Below are 20,530 nucleotides of genomic sequence, written 5' to 3'. Positions count from 1 at the left end.
AAGGTTCTGATCTGGTTTATTGGCATTTCTTTAAACCAATTAATCTGTTTGGTGGTTCTGGTCCTGGTATCACTGGGCATGAGATCAGAACCACATTTTGTGGCATCGCTGAACCTCGACCATGAAGTTCAGAGAGTCGGATAATAACAAAGTTTTAAATTCTTACCTTTCATCAACAGCTTGTCCATCTTTAAAGTCAATAGGAGGACCCATAGACCAGTCACTCTTCATGGACACACAGCTGGGTTCAGGTCCAGGTTTCTGCTGCTGCATCCTGATACAAACAAAGACAGTGGATCAGTAACTATTCACCAAAATGTAATCTGATGAAAGATGCTGTGTCATCGTTGGCTCTTTGTTGACTAATAAAGTAAGAAGTTAATTTTATTTATATATTTATACAGTAGGTGTACACTGTGATGTCACTGCTGACCCATTATATCGTTGAGTCCTACAACAGACTACGAAGCTCTGGACCAAGTCTGGATTCTTCTTCTCAGGAGAGTCAGAAAATTACAACGTTCACTTTTAAATTCTGACCTTTCATCAGCAGCTTGTCCAACTTTAAACTCAATAGGACGACCCATAGACCAGTCACTCTTCATGGACACACAGCTGGGTTCAGGTCCAGGTTTCTGCTGCTGCATCCTGATACAAACAAAGACAGAGGATCAGTAACTATTCACCAAAATGTAATCTGATGAAAGATGCTGTCTCATCTCAGTTGATAATCAGTCGTTGGCTCTTTTCTGACTAATAAAGTATATAGTTAATATTTTGTACATATATATTCAGTGTGAATCATGATGGAGGAGTGATGTGAGTGCTGAGCTCTAACATGGAGAAGAGTCCATCATCATCTCACCTCTGAGCTTTGGTCTGGCTGTCATGGTCCCCACCCAGAGTGGTTTTTGGGAGGGGCTCCCTCCTCTCTGTCCTCACACTGACTCATAGCAGAGTCCTCACCTGCTGGGAGACATGACCTCTGTTACTATAACAAGCTTTTCATCACAGGACACATTAGTCTCTCATTCCTCTCTAACATGTCACAGATACTGTAGAAAACAGAGAATCAGCTGCTCTTTCCTTCAGACACACACAAACCAAGTCTGTCTCAGTAGTTGGAAGATGGCTGTGGGTTGAATACAACACATGACACCAGGAGGATCTAAGTAGTCTGACAAGTTCTGACATCCTTCATTTCTCACTGATGATTTAAGCTGTCCCCCATCAGATGATGGAGTTCTACTATCTGTCCACTAGATGGAGCTAACTGACCATCTAATGAGATAAAGATCAGCAACATCAACTCTCTGCTGCTCATGACTGTAAAAAACAAACAAATAGGCTGTTACATTATATCTAGGGCTGAGGGGAAGTAAAAGGGAATGGAACTGATGACTTTACACAGCAAAAATTGCAGTGTTGAAATTTCAGGGTTAAACATTTCCGAGTTGATTTTCACTCCCAGAGTGTAATTTTAACACATTCTGATTTAAATGGCGTTCAGTGTTGGAGTTATTTGACAGTGTTGATCCGGTCAGTGTTAACCCAACTCCATGAGAGATGTAATTATAAGCCCCGCCCATGCATTTCACTTCTTGGGTTGGAGACAGAGGAGACAAGTCAAGCGCCATTTTCAACCTCCCATGCGGTACTACCTGCAATGTAGTACTACAATGTAAGTGCAATTAACTCAAACTTACTGAAACAATTATAAATTGATACTGAGAATTTCAGTATGAACAATGAAACATCTACAGAGAATATATGCCTTACAAAACCGTGTTTGTTGCCTGGACTGAACAGCAAATTTGTCCTGGTGATTAGCTAGCTAGCAGTGTATGGTAAGCTAGCTAACAGTTTGTTACTTAAACCATCTCCAACTTTATCAATGATGATTTAACAAAAAAAAAACAAAGCGTTATGTTTTTTTTTACTGTATTAAATCTTGGTTGAGGCTGAAGCTAACTTTTTTCCCCTTCACTTTGAACATCAAAGGGGTCGCAAAAAAAAACATGTCCCAACATGCAGATGGTGTTTTTCACGTGTTTAGTTGTTGGTGTGACCAGCATACCACTGTATTTGGTGACCCATCAGATTCTATGACCTGCATTGTTGGAAGAAGTACTCCGATCATTTACTTAAGTAAAAGTTTATAAGTATTACCAGTTAATTGTACTTAAATTACTAAGTTAAAGCTAAAGTACAAAATTAGCAGAAAATCGGGCTGTGACTGATATATTTAACATTTATTAAACATTTAAGTGCATCATTAAATACTGATGAGTTAACGCATACGCAGCATTTTAATATCTCAGTCACAGCCTGATTTTCTGAAAATTTGTACTTTTTCCAACACTACAGGTCACAGAATCTGATGGGTCACCAAAAATGGTGTAATACTGTTGACTTAGCTTTAATTTTTACCGTTTTTCCTTTAAATGTTTATTTACTTTGTCAAACTTCCTTGCAGGTCTCAGTCAAAATGCTGGTGCAGGTGAAGTACAGCCAACAGCAGAAATATGAAGCTGGATGAGGATGAAGGACGGTTTGACTTTATGCAATTCCATGAAAAAGGTTAGCATGGCTTAGGATAAAGGTTTTAAACCACACCCATGTTCTTTTAAAAGCTCATTGTGCAAGCTCCTTAATGTTGTCGATTCTGATTTCTTTACATGCCTTTATCAGACTCTTCAGATCAGAGCCTGACACTTATACTAAGTTTTTTGATGGAAGTTATTTTAAAACCCACCCTTTGTTTACAGCTAATAGACATGCATTACAAATCCAACTATACTATGATGATTTTGAAACCGCCAATCCCCTTGGCTCCAAACGTGGAATTCACAAAATTGGCTGTCTTTATTTTGTTGTAAGAAACTTGCCCCAAAAATTTAATTCGGTTTTGATGAACATTCATTTGGTAACATTTTTTCACACACAAGATCTAAACAAGTATGGTTTTGATGTTATACTAGAACCGTTGATGAATGATTTGAAAAACTAGAAAGCCAAGGGCTAAGTCTTCCATTTTCAGATGAGCAGGTATATGGTACAATCTGTCAGATCACTGGAGATAATCTAGGGATGCACACAATTCTTGGTTTTAATGAGTCATTCAGTAGCCGTCATTTCTGTCGCCTTTGTTTGATTGAGAAGAATGATTGTCAAACAGTATACAGTGAGGATGAGCCTAAGGTGATCCTTCGTGGAAAAGATATGTTTGAAATGCATTGCCAGTCTCTCCAGGAAAACCCACAATTGAAGTCACTTTATGGTTTGAAAAAAAAGATACATTGAAGTATTTCCATGTTTGTAATAACTATTCATTTGATATCATGCATGATCTTCTTGAGGGTGTGGTTCAGTATGAGATCAAATTGCTTTTGGATATCTCACACAACACTTTATGTCAGAACAGGACTTGCTTTCCAGGATTTATGGTTTTGATTATGGATTTTAGAACGAAAAAATCGTCCTACAAAGATTATTTTGGAGAGTGCTGGCAATGGCATTGGTTTGAATTCTATTCAGACATTGTGTCTTGTGAAAAACATCCCACTGTTGTTTGGTGACATTATTCCTGCAGGAAACATAAATGGAATTTGTTACTGTTGTTACTTCAAATAATGAACATAGTTTTTCACCTTCTCTCACTCTTGGTATGACAATATATTTAAAGCATTTGATTGTTGACCACCACTAGCTATTTAAGCACTTGTATCCACATAGAAACTTGATACCTAAGCATCATTTTATGATCCATTACCCATCTTCTATAAGGAAAATTGGCACCTTATTATATACATGGTGTATGAGGTTTGAGGCCAAACACAAGCTGTTTAAAGATTGTTTTAAAAATTTCAAAAACATAACCAAATCGCTTGCTAAAAAGCATCAGATGGCCATTGCTTATCACCAAAAACCTTCACCCTCAAACAAAATGAGTATGGGCCAATTAAATCTTTTCTCTTCAGAGATGAGAATATAAATCAACAATGAAATGCTTGAATCAATCTTGTCAAAAGATATTTTCTCAACTAGTTGGGTTAAAGTTGATGGTGTAGAGTATAAAGCTGGACTAGTTATTTGCAGTGCAATGGAAGAAGACATGCCAGTCTTTTGTCAAATAAGTGATGTACTTTTGGTTTGAAGATCAAATCTTCTTTTTGACAAACAAGCTATTTACAGAGAATTTTGATGACCATCATCATGCATTCAGAGTATTACGGTGCGGAAGATGTCTACTAAAATGTCTGAGCTTAAATTTCATAAACCGTTTGATATTCAAGCTCATACAATGTTTCAGATGAAATTATGTACATTATACCTTCATTCACAATGTTTTAATTCAACTGACTGCAAGGGAGAAAAGGCACAAATAAATGTTTTGAAATTGATTGTTTATTGTGATTAATTTTTATTTATATAAGTATTTATTAAATTAATAAATAATATTGAATAAATTAACAATTTTAACTTTTTTTCAGTGTAGATAATTGACACTTTAGGGAGTGAAACTAACACTACCCAAATAGTTATATAAAATTAACTCGGAGCAGTGTTAGTTGTCTAATCCCTTAGTGTTACTTTAACTCTGTTTTGCGAGTTAAAAAAGGAACTCTGGCAGAGTGTTAAATGTTTAACTATTTTGAAAGTGTTAATTTAACTCTGGAGAGTGTGGACCTATATAAACCCTCAAAAAGTGTTGAAATCAACTCTGTGGGAGTTAATTCAACACTGGACTTTTTGCTGTGTAGTTGATAATATTTCTGTACAATTACTTTGATAGACTAAATACATTTAGCTGATAATATTTGTGTACTTTTAACTCAGTAATATCTTCAAAAGTAGAACTTTAACTTTAAGGCTTTGACAGTGTGTATTAGTACTTTTACTGCAGTACAGAATAAACATTAGAGACTTCAGACTCTTTCATGAGTTGTGTGTTTGAAATATGAATAATAAGTGAGTTTCAGTAATGTTTGATGAGTCATTTATTGTCCTCACACTAACAGATCACCTCCAGTCCTGTCTCACTTTGTCAGCAGAGCTACATTTGATTTCTCAAATATAGATTTGGAAACAGCTCCATTATGGTTAGCATGGTTAGCATTGGTTAGCTCCTGTTGTTAGAGCAGCTGGTGATCCTGAACACGGTGGCTGTTAGGATTACAAGTTGATAACTGTTACAGTTAACCCTAACCAAACTAAACTCTTCTCCAACTAAACACATTTTTACAGTTTAATGAAAGATCAAAAATCAGCTGAAAAGTGTTACTTACCAAATGTTTAACGTAAAGGAACTGAAATAAAACAATGCCAGTCTCTACGTATGGTGAAGGGTATGTGAGGATGATTAATCCCAAAGGCCAAGGGAACTTTATCAGGATGCATAGTATCCTGGATCCATGAGATAACTGGCCTTTAAAATAATAATCTGCCTGCCTCTAAGGGAATTTAACATAGGGGTGTACTGGCTTATGCACCCTGTATTTAAGGAAGAACATTTATTTATTTACGATACATTATTCATTCACAAAGAAAATTGGTGTCCTTAAAGGTTGGATTGTTTCCTCATTTTTTATTGTATGATAAATAAAATGCTCTTATCCATGTGCTGGTTCGGGCCTCTTGTACCTGTAGATATCAGAGGCTCGTTTAGGTTTGTATGTTAAGCCAAACTCCTCCGGGGGCATGTAGTTGGTCGTCCCCCCTCCCTCTTTATCGTCCTTCTTGACCCTCCCTGTTTTCCACTGATGAGATAACATGAGTCTGCTGTTGTTTTGACCTGAGAACTACCAACAGTAAATCAGGGTTCGTACACCTTTTCCAAGGTCAAACTCAAGCACTTTTCAAGCACTTTCAAGGTCCATTTTAAAACTTTTTACAGCACCTTACTCCACTGTAAATTGCATACCAATACATAGTCAAAATTATTATTTAGTGTTTGTATCACATTAAAAGAAATAATGCTATGAACAGCCAAAATTGTGTTTCGTAATAGCAGAAGGATCAGATATTTAAGCAAGAGAGGAGCACTGAGTGGGAGGATTTGAGCCAAATGACATGCAGCTGGGTCATTCTGTGTCAAATCAGACTAAATCCAGGAAAACAGTTGCTGCACCCTCTTACATTTTGCTCAAAGTTTATGCTAGCCTTAATGTCAGTATTTTCACAATATTTTCTCCAAATCTAGGACATGGTGTACAAACTTGTAATGGTTCAGTCATATTGACATGTTTGTCTTCAAACCTACAAAGTTTGTGCTGCCTATGAATTAATGTCCAAATATTGCTTCCCAGATAATGTGATTTTCAGGCTGTAAAACTGAAGTAATGTCAAGGGCTAAAAATATGAAGACATAGGATTTAACCAGAAATATTTTACAGGCCTTGGTTTTGGGACTTTCTTGATATAGACAAGGTTTGAACAAAATCTGAGACCTGTAACAACAACCTGTAATTCCATTTTAACCCAGAAGACTCAAAAAAAAAAAAAATGTATTTCATTGCCAAGAAATATACATTTATCTACTGGAATAGAGCAGTGTAAATATTGCATACGGTCATCCTCAACCTTACAGTAGGTTACTTTACTGCTCAGTCCCTCCAGGATTTCACGATGTCGCGATTGCGCCAATTCAGGCGAATTCAACCAATCACCGCGACTTTGGTGCTAGACTTTGCATCAGTATGTGATTCTGAGAGCCAATGACCAAGCAGGAGTGAGAATGGGTTGACGTCACACGTACGTCGCCAAATTCATTTCCTTGTGTGAGACATGTGTAACTCCAACATCTCACATTTACCAACAAAACATACAGCGAAAGATTTCAGTCCTTCCTGCCAGCCTTTTAACATCAATGTACGCTGTAACGTTTCTTCACTCTTAAGCCGCTGAAGCTGCTTCAATTCTGTCGGCTCTCTGCAGCGGGTGGGGCTGACAGACACACACACACACACACACACACACACACACACACACACACACAGGATGCAGGAAAAGCCGGAGATGAGATGTACAGGATTACCTAAATTGAGGACAGCTACGCTTATTATTGTAAGTGCAATGATAAGTTAAAGTCCAATAAGTACTTTATCAAACTGTATGAATGTGTGTCCCAGGCCAGGATAGGAAATTACCTAACAATGTAAAGATCAACAAGCCACTGACACATATGTTCAAATTTGATTCATTCAATAAGTTATTTTTTGTCTTAAATCCACCATGCTTTTCCATGTTATACCAACATTTGCAGCATCCGGAGCCTTTTTGGTAAGGTTCCTAAGAAAACTCAGCCTAGAGTAGTTTTATTCTCCCCAAAACAAGTTTCCTTTTTATTTTTAAAGAACTATACAACTTTCTCCATCTCTCGCAACTTAATTGCAACAAACATACAAAAGACATCGCAACCTTTATCTCAATTCTTTAGAAAAGCCCCGCAAAAATCACGCATTTTGGGCCTTAACAATCTCAAAAAGGCTGCAAAATCCTGGAGGGACTGATAAGGCCATCCTCAACCTTACAGTAGGCTACTTGTATGACACTCCATCTGACACGATTTCTGTTCAGAAATCAACGATTGTTGTTATCACTGGGATAACGTTTCAGCTTTTAATTTGCGGGTAGTAACGTTACAGTTACTGTGATGTAACTTTGGCTATGTTCACGAATGAACGGGCCATAACGGACATGCAATACTACCATTACATTATCACACCAAGTTCTCTCAGTTACTTAGCCTGCAAATCCTAGCTAAAGTTACTAGCGTAAACAAATAGGCGCTAACGTGTACAGTAGGCTACTTCAGTTGGCTTACTTAAAAAGTCTATGACGTACCCTTCATGTGACTCGAGATCGCAGACTTGCAAATTGTGAAAAAGCTGCACGTCTTTTTGCAGACTTTACAAGAGGCAACTTGTGGGGTTTGTCCCCGTTTAATCCATAATTTGTATTTTTCATCTTCCAGCCAACATTCATTGAAAGGACAACCTGCCGGCATGGTGCAGTAGTGGTTTCATGGGGACGGAGTCACACATGCACAAGCGAGCAGGATTCATTTTAGGCTCTCCAACATTTTATTTCTCCATTTAATAAATGAACTATTCAGTCAGATAGGTATTTGTCGTGAAAAGAAATACAGTTACGATTTCAAGCATTTCATCCAAATGTAAGCACTTTTCAAACCTTTAAAACACAACATCAAAATTCAAGTATTTTTAAGGATTTCAAGCACCCGTACGAACCCTGAGTAATACATGCAAATCATTCCAAACCATCTCCTTTAACTCAGATGGACACTCATTAGAATCATAGTCTATCTCTAAAAATCTAAAGAACAACCCAGAAAGAACCATTTCTTGGTCCAGTCAAACAGATTGAATCAAAGTGATTCTGTTCATCAACCATTTCCAGATTCCTCTGGTCAGATTCTCACCTGCTGAAGTCTCTTCAGGTCACTTTCCAGACACTTTCCTCCTTCATGTGTCGAGGAAACTCTGGGAGAGAAGAAGCTGCTCATTGGCCCTCGTCAGTCCTGGTGTCGATGTGCATCAACCAAGCTTATTCTAAATACTGGACTTCCCCAAGGCTGTGTTTTATCCACAATCCTCTTCTCTGTGTACACTCACAACATCTTGTGTAACAGTGAAGGCATGGCACTTTTTTAAATATGCTGAGGACATTGCTTTGGTTGCACACATTGACGCCCCTAACTCGCTACCAGCAGGCAGTAAATAATCTTTCCCAAACTTTTGTTTATCTCTCCTTGGAGCTCAACATTACCAAAACGAAGGAGCTATGCTGTGGGGGCAGAGACAAGGCCTCACCTCTGTTCCAGCCACTTAGTGTCCAGGGTCAGCCAATGGAACGAGTGCAGGTATTCAGGTACCTGCGCACAGAAATAGACACTTCCCTGTCCTTCTCACAACACACACACACAACATACAAAAAAGCACAACGTCTCCACCTGCTCAGAAAACTCTGAACTTTTCCGATAGGCAAGGACATGTTAACTTTGGTTTACCGCTCCCTCATTGAATCACTTCTCACTTTCAATATCACTTCCTGGTACAACCACCTCACCATCAAACACAAAACAAGACTATCATGTATAGTGAATCATGCTGCCAAAATAACTGCCCCCCACCCCCCATCTGAGCTGTACAGCTGCTCAGTGATCAGGAAAGCCAAACTGTTCACAAACCCAGTCAGTGTCAGAAAAGTCCCCCATCAGATGCTTGTTTTTGTCTGACATTTACCTTTACATGTACCAATGGACCATTTATTATATACCTAAAATAGAAGTAATTTAACTCTACTGGTCAGCTACATTGCACACGTAACATAATAGGAGCAGAGATCTGCTCTACAAGCGTACAAACAGGACAGGCTTCTATTTAGAGTTTTACCAGAGGTGTGTGTGGCCCTTTCACACAGAAATGGATCATAAAGTGTCTATATTTCTTTTAAATGAAACTACTGATATACAGGAAACGACTTAAGGACTGTCAGTGAGCGTGTTGGCAGTTTGGTTTGGAGAGTTTGTGTTTTTATTTCTTGTTTCCCTCCCCTGCGTCCTCTGACAACAGCTGACATTAGATTAACGTTTTCACAGCTCTGTGCCGGCTCCAAAAAAACTGAAGAAACAACAACAATCCCAAAGCAAAAGCTCTCCGTCTGGCCTGTGACTCCCACAATCCTCCACCGGGTGGCGCTGCAGGTGGAGCCGGTTAAAAGATACATTCCACGGCACATACGCTTCAATTCTATCTGACAGATTATAGCCCACAAGAACTTAACCAGTTTAAATACATTCTTTAAGAAGCAATACATCCATAAAATTCACGTTTCCACTTGCCAAAAAGTGATCGTAGCTCCTAGCTTGTGTTTGAACGGTTGTTTCTGAAGAGAAGATGAGAGCGAGCCAACAAGACACATGCTCATGTCTTAATCATCAAAATAATCTGCCTCAGGTTGAGCAGAATAAAAGTGAAATAAAAAGTGACAAAACTAAAGATTAAAGTCAAAGTAGCAATAGGCTACCACAGTGTAGAAATACTCTGTTACAAGTAAAGATCCTGCACATTTCAGAGTGTGAAGTTATGGAGCCTTCAAGGTTCTGAAAGATGATATATTTTCTATTTTAGGCACAAGCCGGTGATCTGATTTCACCCTGTTCAATCTGAAAAGATTGAGCTTGGTCTGGTGATAGCCAGACTAGGTGAGAACGGGATCTGACCCAAACACAAGAAGTGGACCAAAAACAGAGCATTTACTAGCCTGCAGTTTCAACCTTTCTCACAGTTTACAGACTTAAATATCTGGTTTAATGGATGATAACTTTCAGATCCATATGTAATGAGTGTACATGTTAGTTCCCCCAAAAAATGTGAATGCCTGACACTCAGTTTTTCAATTTACAGCGTTAAAATGCATTAGGGTTTTTCTAGCGAGTCAGCTTCCAGTAAGATTCCAGTTCCCTCCAAACAGTGGCCTAGGTTTTAACAGACACTCTGCTCCAACTCCTCTTTAACACAAATAAAGACATTTTAATAATACATATCATGTATATATATAAATATATATACATATATATATATATATATATTAGAACAGTTTCCACTTTTGCAAATTTTTTGCACAACTTCAGTGTGCAATTCAGTGTAGTAGACAGCTTTTCAGAAAACCTTTAAATATTCCACTTTAGTATCACACGTTTGGTATTATTTATCATGTTAAAGAAATGTAAACTAATTAATACTATTCCAACTATTCTTACTTCTTCCCCTTCTTTCGCATTAAAGCCAACAATCTAGTTAAACTTTAGCAATTTAGATTTTCAGCATTCACAAGCATTTTCTGCAGGAAATGCATTTTCTAGTTACTTTTCAGATGAGTTTTTACCCTTCCTTCATGTTTGTGATAAACTGAAGTATGATGTCATAGGAGTGTCATAAAAAAAGAATAAACCTGTAAAATAAGAAGAAACTAAATGTCAAAGTTCAATTCAATTCAGTTTATTTAAGAAGAGGACAGATCAAATTAATAAAACAAATGATTATACATGAGTTAAACAACTTATTTTGAAGCTAGTGACAGTGTGCTGATTTCAGCCTTGATATAATTTAAACAGGTGAGTTATATAAACAGTTGTTATGAAGTGTGAAATTAGCTTCATAGACCAAAACCGTTTTTTTTGTACCAGGCTGTAAACATGTTTATTTCTGATGTAAAGTTTGGATTTTTTCACATGGGGGTCTATGGGGAATGATGTGAGGAACTGTTCAGTGACACACATAACAAACATCGTTTTCAGCATCTTACTGAGATATTAATAATCACTCAAATAAAACATACATAACCTGACACAAGCTAGCATTAGCTCAATTCAGTATCAGGACAGTTCCTTAACTTACTGTTAGCTTAAAAGAAGGATTAATGTTATTTTTGTGATATTAAATTCAACACTTTAGTAATAGTATAATATTGTAAAACACATTTTTCATCCGTGAAATGCTATTCCATGTTGCTTAGTTTAGCATTTCTTTCACATGAACATCCAAAAGCAGGGCTCCAGACTGCGACCGAATTTTACATCCAGTTGCACATGTGCAACCAGTAAATTTGCCCCCCATTTTTTTTTTATGAGAGTGGAGCCCAGACACACACACACACACACACACACACACACACACACACACACACACACACACACACACACACGGAGCAAACTACTCTGCAGTTTTGCTGAAGTCAGTTAGTCACGGAAATGCCGATAAAATGGTTACAGTTTTTCAAAACGTCACGCAGACAGCGTTTGCTGCAATGTGATATTAACGGCGAGGTGAAAGCGGTCATGGTGCTGTTGACGTTACACTTCCTGACAAGCAGGCACAACGGTGGTTTCTCTGCCCTGAGGACTGACTGACAGGCTGAGGCTGTAAAGCGAGGCCGCTTGATTTCTACAGCACCTTTCAGCAACAAGGCAATTTACATGAAACATTAAAGAGCAGTTAAAAACGGTCATGATGAAAATAAAAAAAGAATAACATACAAATACAAGAATAAAAGAATAAAGAATACAAGTTACAGTGTGTAAGAAATTAATAATTATTCAATTCAAGGTTGTAGGGGCAGGTTTGGGAGGAGAGAGGGAGGGGTTTTAGTAGGTATTTTAGTTAAGTAGCCTAAAAAATGCATTTTTAATTTTAAGTTGAATTCATTGTAATTGTAGACTGGAGCCTAGAGCTGGTATATATTTTTTAATATTTGTACTGTCATGGCAATGATGGTGCAGTCAGTATACCTTTCATGTTGCATCTTCAAAAGTGCACAATAAAATGTGAAACTAAATTTGAAACAGCACATTGTAATTTCCATTATCAAAGTATTTATTAGTAATACAGTGGAAATTAGTAGAAATGTTAATATTTGGTTAGCATGTTGATTTACGGTGTGTGCCCCTAAATTTAGCTGAATGGTGGAGATGTTCTACCAGTCTGTTACCAGCTGAATGGTGGAGATGTTCTACCAGTCTGTTACCAGCTGAATGGTGGAGATGTTCTACCAGTCTGTTACCAGCTGAATGGTGGAGATGTTCTACCAGTCTGTTACCAGCTGAATGGTGGAGATGTTCTACCAGTCTGTTACCAGCTGAATGGTGGAGATGTTCTACCAGTCTGTTGTGGCCAGCGCTCTATTCTCCTCCGCCATCTGCTGGGGCAGCAGCATCAGAGCCAGTGACACAAACAGACTGAACAAACTGATCAGGACGGCTGGCTCCGTTATTGGCTGCAAACAGGACACATTTGAAGCTGTGGTGGAGAGGAGGACACTGAACAAACGGTTATCTATCATGGATAACCCCGACCACCCTCTCCACCCCCCCACTGGTCCAACAGAAGAGCACCTTCTCTAAGACTAAGAGGCTCCGACAGCTTCGATGTCGCACGGACCGCTACAGGAAATCATTCCTACCACGGGCAATTCAACTTTTAAACACTTCATCACTGAGTGTGAGATAAGACTCATGTACATCACAACTGCACTGAATGCACCTTGCACTATAGGTTTATCTACATCCTATCATTACTAGGGAAACAGTTGTACATTTTTGCTCCCCAACTTTTACATTAAGTTTATCTATATCTATTGAAACAGTTGTACATTTTTATTTCCAAAGTGTATATATTTTAAATATTGCTTGTGTAGTATTCAATTATTTCATGTATATTGTTTCCTATTATTTAATGTATACTCTGTATGTGTGCTGTGTGTCTGATATTTTGCTGCTGCAACACCGTTATTTCCTATTTTTTTTGGGATCAATAAAAATCTATCTATCTATCTATCTATCTATCTATCTATCTATCTATCTATCTATGCCGTTCAGAAGATAAAGTTACTGCTGGTCAGCCTTCAATGTGGAGAGAAGATCAGAAAATAACAACACAGCTTTCAGGGCATGAGGAGGAGGCAGGAGGAAACAGCTTGGCTCGGAAACATGTTCACAACGAGGCAGAGTGAACGCGCTGGTGTCTTTTAAGGTTAATACTCTGAGAAAAAGTTTTACCACATTGTTCACACCAGTACGGCTTCTCTCCAGTGTGAACGCATTGATGACTTTTAAGGGCCCCACTCTCAGAAAAAGTTTTCCCACATTGTTCACACCGGTACGCCTTCTCTCCAGTGTGAATGCGCTGGTGAGATTTAAGGTTACTACTATAAGGAAAAGTTTTATCACATTGTTCACACCAGTACGGCTTCTCTCCAGTGTGAACACGTTGGTGGAGTTTAAAGTTACTCAACGTTGTGAATGCTGCCCCGCATTGTTCACAGCTGTACGGTTTATCTCCAGTGTGAACACGTCTGTGGATTTCTAGGTTACCACGCTGACTAAAGGTTTTCCCACATTGTTCACAGCAGTACGGCTTCTCTCCAGTGTGAATACGCTGGTGTTTTTTAAGGTCACTATTATGAGAAAATGTTTTTCCACATTGTTCACACCAATATGGCTTCTCTCCAGTGTGAACACGCTGGTGAGATTTAAGGTGACCATTCTAAGAAAAGGTTTTACCACATTGATCACAGCTGTACGGCTTCTCTCCAGTGTGAACTCTCTGATGAATCTTTAAATGTCCAGACGTGAAGGATTTGTCACAGTGTTGACAGCGGTGACGTTTGGGTCCCTCTCCTCCTCTCCGTTTCTATAGCAACAGACAAACAGAGAGAGTGAGAGATAGTGAACAACCTTCTTAAACCCTGGACTTGCTCTCACTCACAATTTTCACTCTTCATACAACAATTTATCACAAAATGAAGGAAAATATGTGCTGGTTGCAGACATGTTATTATGGAAGCAAATGTACTTTTCATAACTTTAATAAGTTCAGAAATATTCTACATTTTTCAGGCAAGTTTCCCCATTCAAATGATTGGCCATTTAAAAACTACAACATTTGCTCACTCTCTTCAGTTTTACTTTCAATTAGAAATTCCATGGTAACTTTAAAATAACACAAACCTTTCATACATTCTGGGTATTTTTCATCATTTAAATGCCATTCAAACTTTTTGAAAAACATACATTCATTATATGTTAAAATAAAGGTAAAGTTATTCTGGTTGTTGTAACTTGTGATAAATAAACAGATATTAAAATGTAGCCTACTCAGTTCTGCTGCTTTCAGTATTTTTGCTAAAAAGCAACAAATTGCTCAGAGAGCTATAGCTAGCTTCCTCCGAAGAGACCTCTCCAGTTCACAAAAAATTATTAAATTTAAATCGGTCAAAAACATTAGCTTTGTAAGACCATAGAGTATGTGTTATATACATGTCATGACGAAATTCAAAGTGTAAATATAAGCAATATATGTCGAAAGCCCATGGAGCCCCGCAGGCTGCCCATATCTCTGTGCCCGAGTAGCAGTGCTTCGGCTGTGCTTCCACACAATATAGTCCCAAGTAAATAACAGCCTAGAAAATCGCCTACTCTTCAATCTGGATTGCTATTTTTACTCGTAAATACGAAGGCCACAAGAAGTAAAAAGGTTTCGTTTTTGTTGTTGTTGGGTCACTTTTACTCACGACATGCTACACGGACACAAAGGATTCCATTCATTACGCTAAGCTAAGCTAGCCTAGGCACCGCCGGACTAAGACAATGCGTGCACTGAGACAAAAATGCGTTTGCCCACCTACAGTATATACAGTACAGGCCAAAGGTTTGGACACACCTTCTCATTCAATGTGTATCTTTATTTTCATGACTATTTACATTGTAGATTCTCACTGAAGGCATCAAAACTATGAATGAACACATATGGAATTATGTACTTAACAAAAAAGTGTGAAATAACTGAAAACATGTCTTATATTTTAGATTCTTCAAAGTAGCCACCCTTTGCTTTTTTTGATAGCTCTGCAAACCCTTGGTGTTCTCTCAATGAGCTTCATGAGGTAGTCACCTGAAATGGTTTTCACTTCACAGGTGTGCTTTGTCAGGGTTAATTAGTGGAATTTTTCCCTTATTAATAAAAAAGCAAAGGGTGGCTACTTTGAAGAATCTAAAATATAAGACATGTTTTCAGTTATCTCACACTTTTTTGTTAAGGCGAGACAGTTTTTTTTTACTGGTCAATTTTGAGATTTTTGGCTATTTGTGTTCAATAACATGTCTTCTTTCAGACATGTGGTGAAAAAAAGTCAAAAATACACATTGAGGTCTTCATTTTACTATACTTTGTCTGTTAGCGTCGGTAGATTTCTCCTAAATTCAACAAAACTTGGCGTTCTAAATCATCCCGCTGCTCCACGATCGCTGTCTGCACCCTGTCATCACATATACCGTTGGAAAGCTCTCTCTCTCCTCTACAATGCTGTCAGATCCAAATATGGTCATTTCCTTTTCATCAGCAACCAATGGTGAAAGTAAAAGGGGGGATTTAGCGCTAAATGCGCAATCTCAATTGGCTGATGACAATTCCTGACAACGTGATTCGCTTAGAATGGTCACGTGACGCGCTCTGACATTTCCGCGGTAGTTCAGAATGTCAAAATAAATGCGTCAAAAACGGTAGAGAATCACCTCAGAGAAGACGAAAACAGTTGTTATTAGCAAGAAGACTCAGGGGATTACACACTAAGACAGCAGGTGATGAAATGTCTTCACGTAGTACGTCAATGTGTCAACTATCGTCCAGAAAACAGGAGTTATCAGACAGCGGAGGTAATTAGACTGACTCTCTCTCTCCCTCTCAGCAGTTTACAGATATTCACGGCCTACAATACATGTCATATATTAAATATGTAGGTGTCACATATATACTATTCTAATATAATTACTATACAATACTAAACAAATCTGTAATTTTGGGATCCTAAGTGGTTGTGAGTCCCTCAGATCCATGTTTAGCTGTCAGTAGAGCTGCTGTCCCCTCTCCTAGGAGAACTACCAGCTTCTTTTCTGGTGTTAACTTTTTTTGGCTATTTTTCCAAGGTGTAAATCTCTTAGTGAAGATACTTTTTCCCAGTGGAGGAGGAAGTGCACCTTTGTCTTACCCAGTTGGTGGTCACTGAGCCTGTATTTAGTCAGGATCCATCTCTTCTTCATATCTCTGACCGTGTGAAAATAATATGTTTCATAACAATTTAGTCTACTTTGATTGCTTTATCCAATGTTCTAAATATTGGTCTTTTGAATGATTCATAAGAAGCTCATCCCTGTGTATCACCGGATGTCCAGTGACAGTGCAGCATGGAGGCACTCAGAATACCAACGCATGCCTCAACTTGGTCATATGGGCCCAGTGTCCAAAAACTGCAGCCATGAAGGCTATTTCTACATTCACTGAGGGTGCCTCTGCCATGCTGGCTGTGATGGAGAAATTGTGGCTTCAGAGCACAGACTGTCAATGCAATGAAGGATGACGACATGGTTAGGATCTCAAAAGCCAATAGTGTCCATTCCACCAGTGCAAAGCGGAGCCGTAAAAGTGTAAGCACAGCCAAAAAAGTGAGACGACACCAGCAGGAGATGGAGGAGGGCCCTACATATGGTACTGGCATGGATATGGAGACTGTAAACTAACTTGGGGGAACCAGGCTGTGTGATGGTTGTGTTCTGCCAGTTTGAAGTTTGTGATGTAATGGTCTTCAGTTGAACCCCATGTTGATGTGTTGTTTTGGATGTTAAGATCAGTGATGGATGAAACAATAATGAGTTTTGGATGTTAAACCGTGTGATACATGGATCTTACTTGGACCTGAAGGGATATGTGTCTGTAATTCATGGCTTTCATTAGAAATTAGTGGAATTTTGCTATAAAAATCTTTAAAGGCCGTTTTCTCAAAATGACTTTTTTCTCATACAAGAACGAAATCTCCACTTGAGTAGCACCTTTATACACCAAGGTTTCCAGTCTTGTACCTAGTTATATTATGAAGACAATTAGAGGGATTTATAAATATATTATTCCTACCCTGATTTATATAACATTTTATTCCAAAAAACATGGCGAAAATCGTTTTTTTTAAGGCTATTGACAGTATATTCTGATTTACAGGATAACAAAAGTAGATATCCATAAATCCCTCTGTAATTTTTTCCCCATCTAATATGTGAACACAATGAAAAAATAATTTTGAACGTGGCTTCATCCAATACTCAGATTTCGTTTTTTAAAATATATGCAAATTAGCGAATTTTTCATTAGATAATGCCTAATTTGCATATTTAAACATTAAATTACAGAAAACTTGTAATACATTTTTTTCTCATCTTAATGTAAGTAATCAACTGGCAGAGTTTCATGGTGATATCTGCTAGTTAAAAAAAATATACTATTCCCCTGTAGTGTCTCGCCTTAAGTACATAATTCCATATGTGTTCATTAATAGTTTTGGTGCCTTCAGTGAGAATCTACAATGTAAATAGTCATGAAAATAAAGAAACACATTGAATGAGAAGGTGTGTCCAAACTTTTGGCCTGTACTGTAAATATAGAGTAGACGACGAATAACCAAATTTCAACAAACGGTGGCGTATTCTTTTAAAGTGGTATTGCACAACAGTAGAACTTATAAATACAGGATAACCGATAAAACTACCTAGTCTGATCAGAGCATCCCGGCGTTCTGTGTTTCACAACGGCAAAGCCAGGCTGAGGAGGAGCGACTAGGTGGAGTCAGGCTGAGGAGGAGAGACTAGGTGGAGTCAGGCTGAGGAGGAGAGACTAGGTGGAGTCAGGCTGAGGAGGAGAGACTAGGTCGAGTCAGGCTGAGGAGGAGAGACTAGGTGGAGTCAGGCTGAGGAGGAGAGACTAGGTGGAGTCAGGCTGAGGAGGAGAGACTAGGTGGAGTCAGGCTGAGGAGGAGAGACTAGGTCGAGTCAGGCTGAGGAGGAGAGACTAGGTGGAGTCAGGCTGAGGAGGAGAGACTAGGTCGAGTCAGGCTGAGGAGGAGAGACTAGGTGGAGTCAGGCTGAGGAGGAGAGACTAGGTGGAGTCAGGCTGAGGAGGAGAGACTAGGTCGAGTCAGACTGATGTAATTCAGATAGATGAGCGTTCACGGCTTTCCTTATCAGACTGTGAGGTTGATATCAGATGTATTGATGCTAAAATGGAGAATAATCATTGTTCATACTTTATCCAGAGTGAGCAGCAGCTTCTTGTGGAAGTATGATGACGTGAAACACATTGTTTGTAAAAAAGAAACACGGCCGCTGTAATGAAACAGTGAGAGAAAGCGAGGCAGAAGATCTCGGACCGACTGAATGTGTAAGCAGCATAAAAATATACATTTACTGACCACTGCTCTGAACTGGAACCATCATAATCATACCATTCAAGGATTAGGTTACTAATCATTTGTATAAAATAACAGTTGTAGCTAGGGCTGCACAATATATCGTAAACGTTGTGTTAACTTGAAACGTGTAAACGTGCAATCAATACATAGTAAAAATGATTGTTTAGTGTTTTTGTCACATTAAAAGACATAATACTATAAACAGACAAAATTGTGTTTCGTAATAGCAGAAGGATCAGATATTTAAGCAAAACACAAGTTTTATTTTTCAAAATGTATCACTGTCTGAGTAGAGTGTGCTTGCTGTCTAACCTGCCTGAGTCAATGTAAAAACAATTACCCCCAAACAAAATCACTCGACAGGTTCACTTCATTAACCCTGAATTATCACCTTTAAAATGTTTAATCTCTTCCTGGTTCATAACACAACATACAGCAACACAGCTATGGAGAGGAGCACTGACATGCAGCTGGGTCATTCTGGGTCACAATCCAGCAAAACAGTTTGTGCACCCCCTTAGATTTTCACACTTTTTTTCCAAATTTAGGGCATGCTGTACAAACTTGTAATGGTTCAGTCATATTGACATGTTTGTCTTCCAACCTGCAAAGTTTGGGCTGCCTATGAATTAATATCCAAATATTGCTTCCCAGATAATGTGATTTTCAGGCTGTAAAACTGAAGTAATTGCAAGGGCTGAAAATATGAAGACATAGGATTTGAACAGAAATATTTTACAGGCCTTAGTTTTGGGACACATTCTTGATATAGACAAGGTTTAAACAAAATCTGAGACAGTGCAACAATAACCTGTAATTCCATTTTAACCCAGAAGACTCTGACAGTGCACAGGCACCTGTCTGATAAATAGCCTATTTTAACGTACTTCATTGCCAAGACATATACATACTGGAATAGAGCAGTGTAAATACTGCATAAGGCCATCGTCAACCTTACAGTAGGCTACTTGTATGACACTCCATCTGAAACGATTTCTGTTCCGCAATCAACGATTGTTGTTATACACCGGGCTAACGTTTGCAGGTTTTAATTTGCGGGTAGTAACGTTACAGTTACTGTGATGTAACTTTGGCTATGTCCACTGCATATTCCACAAAGGAATGTGCCATAACGGACATACAATACTAACATTACATTATCACACCAAGTACTCTCAGTCACTTAGCTAGCCTGCGAATTCCTAGCTAGAAGTTACTGGTGTAAACAAATCGGCGCTACCCGGCGCTAACGTGTACAGTAGGCTACAGTTGGCTTACTTGAAACTTACTTCATGTGACTTGAGATCGCAGACTCGCCCATTGTGAAAAGCTGCACGTCTTTTTTGCAGACTTTACAAGAGGCAACTCGTAGGGTTTGTCCCAGTTTAATCCAGAATTTGTATTTTTCATCTTCCAGCCAACGTTCATTGAAACGACAACCTGCCGGCAGCGATATTACGACTCCCACTATGGCCACGCCAAGACCCGCCCTTCAATAGCATTTATTGGCCAGGTGTCCATGATGCTTACGCAAGGTAGCGTAACTGTGACCAATCGGCTATCCTAACCTTAACCACTCGAGGTGAAATGCCTTACCCCAACCAATCGAGCTGCTTCCTAGGGCGGGTCTTGGCGTGGTGGCAGATCGCAGTCACACATGCACAAGTGCAGGTTTAATTTCCTCCAACATTTTATTTCTCCATTTAATAAACAAACT

At 38.7% G+C, this 20,530-nt stretch overlaps 3 protein-coding genes across 3 annotated transcripts in view; 2 read left to right on the top strand and 1 right to left on the bottom strand.

Annotated features, from left to right (window-relative positions):
- Positions 1–20,530, top strand: part of LOC114552945 (heterochromatin protein 1-like) — a 600,023-nt gene that overhangs the window by 323,871 nt on the left and 255,622 nt on the right. The window lies entirely within an intron of this gene.
- The window catches only part of LOC114553107 (NACHT, LRR and PYD domains-containing protein 3-like), a 582,600-nt gene that overhangs the window by 309,552 nt on the left and 252,518 nt on the right, over positions 1–20,530 (top strand). The gene's annotated exons all lie outside the window — the stretch shown is intronic.
- LOC114553109 (NACHT, LRR and PYD domains-containing protein 4-like) overlaps positions 1–20,530 on the bottom strand; it is a 239,017-nt gene that overhangs the window by 187,627 nt on the left and 30,860 nt on the right. Inside the window, 1 exon segment of the mRNA XM_028574254.1 lies at positions 167–274. Within this exon segment, the coding sequence (XP_028430055.1) occupies positions 167–274 (108 nt within the window).

This window comes from Perca flavescens, chromosome 3 (genome assembly GCF_004354835.1).
Source record: "Perca flavescens isolate YP-PL-M2 chromosome 3, PFLA_1.0, whole genome shotgun sequence".
In the NCBI taxonomy this organism is placed as follows: domain Eukaryota; kingdom Metazoa; phylum Chordata; class Actinopteri; order Perciformes; family Percidae; genus Perca; species Perca flavescens.
The sequence above is the reverse complement of the archived record's forward strand: the minus strand, read 5'-3'. Positions and strand labels throughout refer to the sequence as shown.